The sequence below is a fragment of the Vicia villosa genome, unplaced genomic scaffold, assembly GCF_029867415.1.
Source record: "Vicia villosa cultivar HV-30 ecotype Madison, WI unplaced genomic scaffold, Vvil1.0 ctg.001122F_1_1, whole genome shotgun sequence".
In the NCBI taxonomy this organism is placed as follows: domain Eukaryota; kingdom Viridiplantae; phylum Streptophyta; class Magnoliopsida; order Fabales; family Fabaceae; genus Vicia; species Vicia villosa.
In genome coordinates, this window is record NW_026705489.1 from 179,194 (window position 1) to 192,863 (window position 13,670).

General features: G+C 33.6%; 1 protein-coding gene across 1 annotated transcript; it reads right to left on the minus strand.

Annotated features, from left to right (window-relative positions):
- Positions 1 to 678: 678 nt before the first annotated feature.
- On the minus strand, positions 679 to 5,994 carry LOC131633379 (signal peptide peptidase-like 2). Its single transcript, XM_058904090.1, has 14 exons — positions 5,746 to 5,994; positions 4,822 to 4,980; positions 4,592 to 4,703; positions 4,238 to 4,357; positions 3,949 to 4,100; positions 3,659 to 3,844; positions 3,479 to 3,513; positions 2,327 to 2,483; positions 2,158 to 2,211; positions 1,847 to 1,939; positions 1,612 to 1,754; positions 1,250 to 1,320; positions 1,012 to 1,095; positions 679 to 934 (listed from the first exon to the last, which is right to left on the minus strand). Exons 1-14 carry the CDS (start codon positions 5,899 to 5,901, stop codon positions 813 to 815), a joined length of 1,644 nt encoding a protein of 547 aa, XP_058760073.1. The 5' UTR covers positions 5,902 to 5,994; the 3' UTR covers positions 679 to 812.
- Positions 5,995 to 13,670: the final 7,676 nt, after the last annotated feature.

Sequence of the window (13,670 nt, forward strand, 5' to 3'; positions counted from 1 at the left end):
GCGATGACTAATCCCCAAAGATAATCAGAATGATCCCTAATAATAAATATTCATTAATGTTTTGTTTGAGTTTAGAAGGGATCAGGAAAAAAAAATGATTTTGATAGAATTACGTTGAATTACTATAATATTGATTTATTTTTACATTTTTTTATATTATATTTTCTTAAGCCAAAATAATAAGATTCATTGAATAGATAATATATATTATTTATAAATTGTCTAAATATATTAATTATTTAATATATGTAAAAATAAACTTTTGCTTATAACTAAAATTAGAGGGAGTATATTCATACGATCACACCCACCAACAACTCACACTGATAATGATGTGATAGTGGATGTTTTGTTTTGGAGTTGGCACAATGCATTTAGTGCAAAAGTGTCTTTCAATAGATAAATGAACTTCGACCATTATTTTTAGTATTTTCATTAAGTTTTTCAACAAGTCTTCTGACCTAACCAATCTTGGCTTCAAATGTACGTTTGCACAGATTCAAAGAACCTAGTACTTTTTCGTTCCCATTTTACCCTATAGTGAGGTCCAGCCTAACCAAATTTGACTTCAAATGTTTGTTCAAAAGTACTTTGGATACACAAATTCAATCATGTAGAACTTTCTAAACAGACTTTATAATGAATCTAAACTATTTCTACAAATGTAAGAAGACCCTGTTTGGATGAAAGATAAATAGTTTCATAATACTCTACTAAGCCTTCTGAATTGATTTTGATTCCAATTCCCAAAATGTCAGCCCTATTTACATATACAGTATATATTAGTATTACAACAGGTTGAAGATACACTATCATTCAGGGCTTGATTCTCCACTGTTTTGAAGTCTGACATGAGGGCAGAATCTTTCCGGTTCACCAATCGTCCACAAAATCTTCAGTTCTCTTCGCTTTCGCCCCAATGCCAGAATCGTCCCTAAATCCACACATTAAAATCGTAAGACCCTTGATAAAAAATGTTTATAAAATAATGATCTTAATCATAAAAACTACCTAGAGTAAATGGAACAATGTATAGTAGTGCTGGTTGTCCGTGTCCGTCCATCAGATTTAGCGCCACATATGTGATTAGAAGACCTGCGAAAATTAGTCGAGTCATACTTATGTACACGCTCAATCAATCATCATACAACTTCTAAGTCAACAAAACGAAGCATCTTAATTTTTCGGTTTTGATATAGTATGCTTGAAATAAACAACATATTTACTGAGTTGATAAGTTGATTCTCACCAAATCCATATGCAAACATTGCCCACAAAAAGTATCCACTTACAAGGCTCTTCTTTGCTAGCCAATCGTACCTGCAATAATGTGCTGTCCATCAGAAAAGCATTTTTATAAAAACTGACACTTTGTTAGCGTATGATCCGAGGCCTCATAGCGGGTGGCCTAACAGATATTGAATATGATTAGACTATGATGCAATATTAAGATTCGGGTTGACCTAACTCAATCCTAAATACCGGCTTGTAAGGTGAGGGAAGCCTCCCATCTAAAAGCTCATTTTTCATAGTTTGCTTGAATATCAAGTAAGAGAAGATATATTTAAATCATGCAAGGGACAAATCGGAAAAAGAGAGAGGAGATAAAACCTGAGTGAGAATGCCAAAAGCATTCCTGGTAAAAGGATGTCTCCAAAACCTATAATACTGTAACCACCCCATGGGTCCAAAATGCGCGGAAACTTTAGTAACATTGGAATACCATCTTCTCCACTTCTATCACCTCGAGCTACCTATAGCATATAATGTAAACAAAAGTGAAAATTAGTAATTACAAACGCTGTGAATGAGGGTCGTAACCTAGAATGAAATGTGCAATACTAACCACAATCATCACGCTCTCCTTGAAAAACTTCTTCGAGACAAACACCCAAAACAGGTCGTAAAGGAGGGAACAACTGAGAAGAACTGTACCAACCTATTTTGCAAAATAAACATAAATGAGTATCTTGTTTTTTCATAAAGAACAAAACATTTAATATTTTATAACGGATTGTAACGTGACAAATTGCAGATGTGAATATTTCCAGACACAAACAAGAGCAAATCGTGGAAGCAATACAACACACAAGTTGAACATTTGCTAGTTTGGTTACTCCGTGCAAAAACAATGATTGTGTAATCTTAAAAAAATACCTTTAGATTAGGCACATGTACAATCTGCAGAACTGTAATAATCAGTGCAATTCCCTGTTACAATAACCAACATAAAAAAAATTACCATTAAATGGACACTCATTGAGCTATTGTCTTTATAAGAGTAGATGAAAAACATTTAAGAATGATGAGAAACATGTATCCTTACAAGTATATCTTGACCAATCCAGGCAAAGGATTTGTCACGATAAACTGCCCAAAACACGGCAAATGTTATACAGAACGGAGTAACAGCCAAAGTTAGGTATGAGACAGCTCCTATGAAAGGTAATTTAACGTATGTTTCGCTAGCATGCTTGAACCACCTGCACGGAAAAAAAAATTAGTTTCTTCTACATGTGGTACATTCGTAGCACCATGGAAGACAAATTGACAACTTCCATTCAAAATGATATAGAAGCAAGGATACACGCGTATGAAATCAAACATTCTAGAACATACCAAAATATCATTCCCAATCTTTCAGGTTTCAAAATTAACTCTTAATTGTAAGGAAACAAGAGACTACTTGCTTTTAGATACTTGTTTTTAGAAGTGACTTTCAAAATTACTAAAGGTATTACAGCATCCTGATCCTATTTCAATGAAGCACGGATACTCTAAAATCTAGGCTGTATTGTACCCGATATGCAGCCGATACATATCGAAGGAGTATCCGAATTTTTTAATCAAAAAAATTCCCCGCGGCACGTCTTGAATACGCTACATCTCAGATACGCTACAGATATGGCTAGTTAATCTCATGACTATTCATATTTCTAGAACATGAATCAATCTTCCTCATCTTTAATTCTTCTTTTCTCAACTTTAATTACCTCATCACTTTCATTTTTCTATCACAAGAATCAAACTTTTCCTTTAATTACTTTGCTCTCAACTTTAACTATCTTTTCTTTTTCTCATAATTTCTTCACCAATTACTATCACATTTTGCAAACTCAATTGGTTTTTGTTAGAGTGATTTAATTAATGTTTAATTTTAATTTTTTATATATGTATCTTAAACGTATCGTATCCTAGATTTTTCAATGACTAACGTATCCCATATCAGATATGTGTCGTATTTGATACCCTTATCGTGTCCGTGCTTCATTGTCCTATACCAATTATTGGCATCTAGATGGGACGGGTGACCCGAAAAAAGAAGCTTTCCTATTGTTTTGTCATGAAACATGCAAGTAATCTCTCAACAAGATCCAGATGAAGTTTTCAAACAATCAAACAGAAATTGCTTCAAAATTGATAAATGCTAAGACAAAAATTTGAGAGCTATATATCTATTATATATGATATACCAGACCTTGATAAAATTGCAACCGAGCAAGTTTGCAAGCCCTGCAGATACAATAAAAAAAAAACACATGGTTAGAGATAGCTTGGCAGAAGATAACATGAGGAAAAGGTATAGAAGAAACACAACTTTATTTGGTGATGGAAACTAAGCATTTACAGTTTTAGGGAATCAAATGATAGTCAATACCTCTACCCCACCAATACAGAAGAGAACAACCAAAACCTCAATGAACCACGTCGACATGAGTTTGTATAGCATAAACAGGAAGCACGAAGCAACTAAAACAAAAAGGACTGCAGCTTTTGCATTCATATTTACAACTCCACTAACGCCCGACGCATCTTTAGTGTTTGGGATATCATCCGAAGCATCCTATAAAAACAAGATTTGATGGTAAGTAGTAGCATCAACAACATATCAAGACAACAAATTTACCTCCAGATTAAGGAAATGCTATAAGAATTAGAGAAACTGACCTTTAATAGCCTATCAAGTTCAACGGCAGCTTCCCAGGTCCTCCACGCTGACCAATATGATGCACACAATATGGTAAGAACCGCCATCAGCCAAAGAAACACTTCTGCTATGTCGACAGTTGGTCGACGTGGTGAGTAAAGTTGTACCGACACTGGAAAAAGGAAATTGTTTTTGAGAGTTGTAAAGATGTAGTGTCAATCGCTTAACTAACTATATTTAATAGAATCTACAAGATATCCACAAAATATGTCAAAGAGTAAGAGCCAATAGATTTTGAAGGAAGCTCACCAGATGAAGCACTCATCAGCATATTTTCCAGCCTTGTGCCTGCGTCTAGTGGGAGCATAACAGCAGGTATGTGTATGTTTAAATCAGTTTCATCAGGATCACAAACCATCTTGTAAAGCTCTGTAAGCAACAAAAACAAAATTTAAAATGAAAAGAAAAGTAAACTTGTGGGTATCAGATATCTCCCGCAGCTAAAGCATTTGTGCTAGTTGATCACAGGTCTTGAAAAATAGCAGTTTGTTCAAATTTCACCATGTTACAGGGCTATAGCGCCACAATAGCAGCTATTTGACAACACGTTGTACTAAATAGTCTATCACGGAACAAAAGCGATATTTTCTCAGAATTTTTTACCTTTCTGGTTATTTATGATGAGAATAGCAGAAGCATTAGCATTTTGTGCAAAATTTGCCTTCTTTGTGAACGTGCACTTACCGCGATCCACCATGATGACATCTCCCGCAATCTAACAGTCCAATTATAAAACACAATTGCACTAGTAACATTAAGTACTCTGTCATGTCTCATAACCGAATCAAAGCACACTACAAAACAAAACTCTCATAGTTGAAGAAAGAAAGAACCTTATTCAGGGGAGCACTGCAACAATCTCGAGGATCTGAAAGAACAAGGCGTGTATGTCGAGCATTTTTCTCTTTAGACACAATCGCTTTTCCAAATCTAGCACCAACACCAACGAATTCAACATCCTCTACATCATTGACCCAAGTTTGCACTTTGACCTGTTGATGTTAGTAATGATAAATAATCTCCACATGAGTGTATCTTTGGAGGGCTTTCTATAAATGGACAGATGTGATTTTGAATGAACTTGACTTTCTATAATTGGTTAAAATTTAATTTAACTAAGCGTGTGTTTGATTTTGCGGTGAAAAAATTGATTATGAGTGAATTGATTCTGTAAAATTGATTTTGGCTAAAAGTGAGCAGAAGGTAAACAGTAAATTTTAATGTAAAAATCTCGTTTAGTCTCACAAGCTACAAATTCTAGCTTCAAGTAGAATCAAAGTAGAATCAATTTTGGAAGCAGAATCAATTTCCTTTAGAAGAGCCAAACACCTCAAAATCATTCCAAAATAAATTTTACACTTCTAGAATTACTTTTGGCTCTTCCAAAAGCTAAACCATAAATACACTTAAAAGGACTTATGTTAGAATGTTAAACTTAGTTAATTATTTTCAATCTAAAGCAGTAACTTTTTCTTTTCACTTCTAATGAAATTAAGGGTTGGAGTCAAATTTTTGTCAAAATTAACCTAACATCTCAAATTCTCACATGATAGAATTACAAAATCAAATCCTATAGTTTTCACCTTGAGAAATCAAACACCATGTGAAATTGATAAACATTAATTAATGAGAAACTAAACTAAAAATTGATCTCAAATCAAATCAAATGCATGTCTAATTGAACAACACCAAGATAGTGAAACTTTGAGAGCATGCTTGAGAACTACCTAAGAAACAAAAAATAGAAAAAACGTTACCAGAACGAACTGGTTCTCGCAACCGGGCTTCTTTGGAGTAGAATCATCGTGAACTATGTCCCCAGCTAGAACTGAAGGAACTTTGCATAGAAGAACAATTACAGCATAAAATGCAAAAACCCACAAAATCTTGTCGAAAGCCATTGAAGATTTCATGAATCTATTAGCAAGTCATAGCTGAGACTAGAGAGAAAAAGAGAGATTTTGCTGTTGCTTCTTGGAAAATGAACTTCTAATTTTGATCCACCACTACATAAAAGTTAAATAATATATAAAATACTCAATTTCTTAAACAAATAAAACTAACTTTTATATCCCTAAAAAGTATTGACTAATGTAGTTTATTTTAAAGGGTCATGCTAACATGTGCCCTAAGGGCACATGTTAAAGATACTATAATTAGAAAAAGTTAAATATAATTAAATGCAATAAAGTTATATTTAAAGTTTCGATACATTGAATGCACAAGTTCCAAGAAAAAATTTCTATAAATATCTCATTAACTTGTGCCTTGGGACACATGTTAGCTTTACCCTATTTTAAATAGAGTAAGATTTCTCAATAGACATGGGTCTCTGACTCTCAGTGAATTGACAAAAATGTCTGTGTAATTTCGTGATGTATCATTTTTTTAATTTTGTTTTGTTTCATAGGTATATCTATGCACTTAAAACATGATATTTTCCCAATTAATTAGAAAAATTTTAAATTAATTTTTTAATTAAGTTGAGAAAATCCTAAATTAATTCATAAAATTATAAATTAATTTTTTAATTAATTGGAAAATCCATAAGATAACATAATATTCCGTAAATACATCTACGAAACATTCTATTTTCAAAGCCTCTCGTAGATGGATCTAAAGTTTCAATATGTTTTTAACGTTTTCGTAGATGCATCTACGGAATGAGACAATTTTTTTTGCAAAATAAAGATGCTTTCGAATATACATCTACAAAAATAGAAGAGAAAATTAAAAAAAATTGTGCAATTTTTAAGAGATTCTTCAGATGCATTGATAAATTCTCTTAAATAAATTACTTAATGAACTTGTTGTATGAAAATAAAAATTTTATATAAAAATAATATAAAACAATTATTAAGTATTTTATTAAAGTGGGAAAGACTTCAAATCATCTATAAGTATCTCTCTTAATATCTCAAAAGTTATTACATCCTCTGGTTACAATGTAGTATATATATATATATATATATATATATATATATATATATATATATATATATATATATATATATATATATATATATATATATATATATATATATATATATATATATATATATATATATATATATATATATAACCTCATTAAAAAAAAGTGTGTGATACATGGAAAGAAAGAGAGAAAATCTCTTTTAAAGTTTATATATATGAATTAGGGGTGGCAAAACGGATTCGGATTCTGTTGGGCATGTCAGTTTTGCCCGCACTTTTGTGCGGGGTGGACCAGAGTTTTAAATTCTCACTCTCTAGTGTGACCACTTCGCCCCGTCCTATTTTTTATGTGGGCTTTTACAGGCACGTTCATTAACATAAATTTTATATTTTTAGACTTTAAAAGTGCAATATCCACGGGCTTAACCCGTCCCGTCCTCACTTTTTGCATAGCAGATTAAAATTTTAGACCCGCATTTTCAATTATAACTACTCCGCTCCATTTTTTTGTAGACTTTTGCAAAACAGACCTAAATGGGACAGACATATCCGTTTTCCATTCCTAATATGAACTATATATATATATATATATATATATATATATATATATATATATATATATATATATATATATATATATATATATATATATATATATATATGGAATGTATCAAGTAGGAGGAATTTTTAAATAAGAGATAAGAGCATTCAATCCTAACTATTGAATTAATCAAGAGAGAGAAATTAAATTATATATATCTATATATATATATATATATATATATATATATATATATATATATATATATATATATATATATATATATATATATATATATATATTAATGGCCAAGTACAAAAAAGTTTAATTTACTTATAAATAAATGTTACCGGAGGGTATATTATATATTTATATTAGAATAATTAATCGGACACAAAATAAAAATAAGACAAGCATTCACATTCCCACATTTTCACAATCTTAAAGTTTCAAATTTCTCTATTTAATTCATTATTGATTTAGTACTTTATCTAAAGAATGTATACGTTAGCCTTGGCCAAATGAGAAAAAGTTTTATTTTTTTTGGATGATAGAATTTCTTTTTGTTTCCGAATATTTCTAACTTCAATAATTGTACTAAAATTGGTTTTTTTGACTTTTTTTCAAGATTTTTAATAATTTATATTATTACCATTTTTATTAATTAGGAAAAATGTGAATCATATATTGAGTGATGAAAATTACATGTCAAGGAAGCTCTATTCTAAAAAAACACGTTTGCAGAAATCTAATATATTAAAAGAAAAACATTCAAAGTGTTTTAGGAAAATTGAGAAGATGGACCTAATTTAAACTTGAAATAGAAAGACACCAAAACTATCTCTTTAAATAGGGATGCTACTTTCAAATATACATTATCCTAGGATACCATTTTTACAAGCGCGCATGCAGTGGCGAAGCCAGAAAAGTTATAAAGCCTGAGCAAAAATTAAGACTAATACGAATTATGATCAAAAGTTATAATATCATGGTATAAGACACTGTTATTGCTATTGAAAGTTCACCTAATATAAATTATGATCAAAAGTGACTAATACGAAAAAGACAAAAAGAAAGTAGAAGCTAAAGTTAAGTTGTTAATTCATGGAAGTGATTTTGAAAAAAGCAATTATGCTGAGTAGCCTTGTTCAAGTTAATTACCTGCCAACCACTAACTTGATAGAAAATTTGATAATTGATTTGTCAAATTAAACTAGCTCTTATTGTTAATTAAACTAATTTATTAAGCCAGGTTATTGAAATTAAAATTGCTTAGATTAACATTTGAATATGTATTAGTTGATTTGTTTATTATGAAATTTCTACACGGAAACAAACAAATACTAATTAATAATCATGTAGTAATAATATTATTATTCACAAACACACACACTAATGGATTAATTCCTCAGTCCACTTGGATCTCAACAACTTAAGCAACATTCTTGCCTTATTTTAGTACCACACTAACTCTGCAGAAGAAACAACTGACTCAAACCCCAGCTGTCCAGCTCCAATAGCTATCTCTAGCACTCCCAAAATAACTACAAACAATAGAAAGTATTCCAACAGCACTCTCACTATACTTTTCATTACCAATTTACCATAAGCAAAAATTAACATAAAATCTCCTCATTAACCTAAAACAAATTGAAACAAAAACTCAAAAAGAAATTGAGAATTAGAAATTGGCAAAAGAGAGCAGATCAAGAGGAAGAGATGACATAGAGGAAGAAAGAAATTGAGAATCAGAAGCAATTGTACCTGAACTTTTGCACTTTTTTCGTTTGATCTTTGCTCTTTGTAAGTATTGGCGGCGGACCGGCGGCGAAGACGGTGTTGTTCGAGATGTTGCCGACGAAGGGAGTAAGAGAAAGAGACGAAGGAAGTAAGCGCTGCTCGCCTCGGGATGTCGCCGACGAAGAGAAAGAGAAAGAGATGGAGGGAGTAAGTAAGCAATGTTGTCTTTCTTTCTTTCTGCAAGCTCTTTTCCTCTTCTTTTTTTTAAAAAACTTTTTCAAAACATATGGGCTAAATAAACTATTGGGCTCGAGCCTGGGCAAGTGCCCACCCTGGCCGGGCCCTAGCGTCGCCCCTGCGCGCATGCACATACACTAAATATCTTTCAACCAACAACTAATCAACAAAATAGTTAATGATGGTGAAAGAATGATTTTACTATATTAGAGAGAACACATTGTAGCCCAAACTCATTTGACTTTCGTCGAACACAAAAATTCTTTGATATTCATTTAGTGGGCACGAACCTTATGTTAAGGTTCTCGAATAGGTATACAACCCTCCAAGATGAAAACACAACAAAATATAATGATTAAATGACTTTCGTAGAACACAAAAATTCTTTGATATTCATTTAGTGGGCACGAACCTTATGTTAAGGTTCTCGAATAGGTATACAACCCTCCAAGATGAAAACACAACAAAATATAATGATTAAAGATGAAAACCCAGAAAAAGGTCAAGACCATTAAAAAAAAATCAACAAGTGGGAAAAATGTAGAGAAAGGTTTCAAGATACCATTAATTTGGCAAGTACTCAGAATTCTTATTCATCCATTTACTCGATACATTTTCAAGTCAAGTTTTGTAAGTGTTCTTTTACTATTATAATTAATATTTGAGTTCATGAATACTACTTTTTAACATGTGGAAATAACAAGAAATAAATGTCTCAAAATGTGACGTCCAAAGAAGGGACCTGATGTATCAAATTTTTCCTTTAACATTGCATGAAAATTTAAGATACGAACTACACTAATATGCATATACCAACTAGAGATGCAGAACAACAACCATATACACTTAATTAAGTCAAGTATGAATTAGTTTAATTATCACATTGAGTGCTACCTATGTGTTTACTAATTGTTTTGTTGCATAACCAAAATTAATCGGTGAATCGGTGGTTGTGATAGATAATCGTGGATATGAGCTTCTGATGCGATGGATGAGAGGTTGACCTACAATGTTAGCACCCCCAGCGCTCAAGTGTATGTGAGCAAGAAGAGTGAATGAAATTTGAATTTGAAAGTGTGTACCTGAATTCTTTGTGTATATCGTATATATAGTGAGGCAATTATAACAACCCGTTATTTTCTAGGCGTGTAATGCAGAAAGCCGCTAGAAGTATCTTGAACTTGGATTGCATGTACTATTAGATATGGTAGTTCCATTGTGCTCCAAGTACTTGAGATGAATTAGAATTCCCTTCTAAGTGATCGGCCGATGACATTTCTAATCGGCCCAAAACAGACAGTTTATACCTAGTCCTTGCTTCTGTATGACAAAGTAAGGGTTTTTTTTCATATTTGTTTCACTCGTCGGCCATTCTTTCAATGGCTTTGGAAACTCAAGAGAAGACGTTACCGTTTCTTGCGAATTTGCACCATTAATGCCCCCTAATCTTCAAATGTTTTTTCAAATGTATAGGGTATATTCCTTTTAGTATATGAACTCATGATTCCTGAAGAGCCAGTTTCTCTTTTCTTTAAGGTATCTTTCTTGCTTCATTTGATATTTCCATTCTTCAACATTTTCCTTCCTTGTGCTTGGAGAAAAGCATATCCACCATGAGTCAAAAGGGTGGTCTTGATGGAGTCTTTCTGGATGTTGGTTCATCTTCGGATTAGGGTGTCTTGACCTTTGATGGAAATGAAATAATCTGCAATGAGTATGGTGATTGTGTCATCCCTTTCTATTAGTGCATTTTCTCAATCTCGAGTCTTCGAATGCCCTTCAATGGCTTCGAAATGGAAGTCTTTAAATGGGAGGCCTTACTTGACCCTTTTCTTCCACCTTTTCAAAGTTCAACGAGGGCCTTTGACTCAGGCACGTGGTTGTGGTTTAGTTCACTTGGTGTCGACCATTTGTGATTTCGGGGCTTTTTTGAATAAATTGAAGCATTTTAAAAACCATTTTTTCTTGGTTAACCCTCTCTTCCCACAGGCTCATGTAATGGTATGCGCTATTGGGGATATAATGGGAAGCAGACGCACTTAATTGTTCCATAAGTATTGGACCGATGTCCATTTCCTAATGGGGAATGAGATGTACTTATACAAATGGGGCTTCGTCAAAGATATGGTTTACCCCGGGGAAGTTATTCCTCTAGATGAAGCTTCTCGAAAATGCTTGAAATGCCTCATTGACACGCACCTACTGATGGATGTTCGTACAAGGGAAGAAAGGAATATTATTTTTGGTATGTTTTGGACACCCTTGGCTTCTTCGTTATCAATTCGCTTGTTTATAATGTGCTTACTTTATTAATGATTAGTTACAAATTCTGCAAAGGACGGGGAGGTGTTTTTCCTTTTAAGACGGGGAATATGGCCAGCACAAACTGCAAAGGGCCCTTCAACTTCTTTGGGGAAGGTTGGTGCTTCTTCACCCCTAGAGCCTTTTGGGAATGCTACTACTTTGAATGCTTTCTGACGACCATTGTTTGCATCGGGTCCTTCAGCTCTTTCACAATTAACGGAGTTAGGTCCACACTCTTCTAATTAACATCGAGTCTCTCGCTCAGAAGAAAATTGTTCCTATTTATACAACCTGGTCGGGCATTCTCTTGAGGAATAGTTGGAGACTCTATCGGGTTATACTCGTCGTGCATCAGCTGCTCTAGCCACTAGTGGGGTTGGTCACTAGACACTCTCTGGTTTAAACAATAACACAGAGAGAAACAACGGTTGAAGGAAAATGTTTGTAGCCTGATGCTCAAACAAGACGCATACCTTTAAGAAATACATAAAGCACATCCTTCTCTTATTGAAGTAGGTGATGCTTTACACCCCCTTAATATCCATGGCTCTCTTTTTTGACTAGGTAACCCTTTAAGTGAGCGGTGTAGCTAGGAAGGAAAATTCTATAGCTTTTGCACAGGCTACATTGACATCAACTCATGCATCTCTTTCGACAATATAAAGAGATCTAGAGTATTTGTGTCTTGATAATTCCTCCATGGCCCACCGTTTGACTTAGTGCTCCACGACTAACCTTACGACTATTTCAGAGTCCTTTGATAATGCTTTTCAGCAAGTAGAGCATTTTCACCACCCTATTTTGAGGGAGTAGGTTCGACCGAACTAGATACTCAAAGATGAGAAAGCCGTCTCTCTTTGGGGCTAGCCTTCCTCTTTTTTTTTTTTTTGAAATGTTTGTTGTAAAGTATACTTGAAATGAAACAAATATGTGTTATTTTTACCTCCTTACATTATATGTGATTGATCTTGAATACAATGCTTCGGACTCCATGCAAACTTAAAAGGTATTCCCTTAAAGTTCATTGGATATCTTTGGGGCTATTCCCGATAAATGATCGGTTCCCTTTCCCCCACCCAAGTGAAATCTCGGTCTGAGGTCGACGTTTGGCTAACCCATTGTGGCCTCTAGAGTGGCTAGTTTCTAAAGTGGTGGATCGTTATTGTTTTTAGTGGTTTTTCCACTTTGTGTGTGTGCTTCACGCGGCGGGGTTTTGATTGTGGTGGTCGCGCGTGCGTGGTGTTTGCGACAACACCCGTAATTCTTTGTGTTTGGGGATTTGATCCCTTCGGTCATTCCTCAGACTCATTGTTACCTTGTACAAAAATATATATTTCAGAATATATGATTTCTTCATTAATAATTGGGAATTTATCTTACATTTGTAAAAAAGAAACTGATTATACAAAAATAAAGTCAAGCATGAATTCAAAAACATAACAAGGTGGACTTGTCGCCATTTATTCTCCCTGTTTTTTCTCTCGTTAAATCAACCTCTTTTAGGAGGCTCGACATTCAAGATTCTAATTTTCAAATTAGGGACGCCACATTGATTTACATTGCCTTTCTCCCTTCATGGTCTCGTTGGAGTGCTTGATGTATCCTTTTAGCCCCTCCAAGATCAACATTGATTATGACTGGATCTCCTTGAATATTATGGTATTTGAGTTTGATATGGACTGATGAGGCTATGATATCCTAGGTGGCTGCGAAGGGCCTTCAAAGAATGAAATTATAAACATTTTTGTAGGGGACTAAGAGGAATTGCGAGTTGATGGATCGAACATCTTTCCCTTCTTCTAAAGATATCATTAACTCGACATACCCCCACGGACGGGTCGTCATACCATTGAACGCCTATAAATATGAGCCTTTGTACGACCATAAACTTCCTATCTCGAGGACCGTATTTTCGAATAACTCAGA

Excerpts from the sequence above, each read along its gene's own strand:
- LOC131633379 (XM_058904090.1), bottom strand. The coding sequence starts at position 5,901 with ATGAAATCTTCAATGGCTTTCGACAAGATTTTGTGGGTTTTTGCATTT. Across the intron at positions 4,358-4,591 it reads CATCATAAATAACCAGAAAG|AGCTTTACAAGATGGTTTGT; the intron begins GTAAAAAATTCT and ends TGTTGCTTACAG. Across the intron at positions 1,321-1,611 it reads CTTTTGGCATTCTCACTCAG|GTACGATTGGCTAGCAAAGA; the intron begins GTTTTATCTCCT and ends ACATTATTGCAG.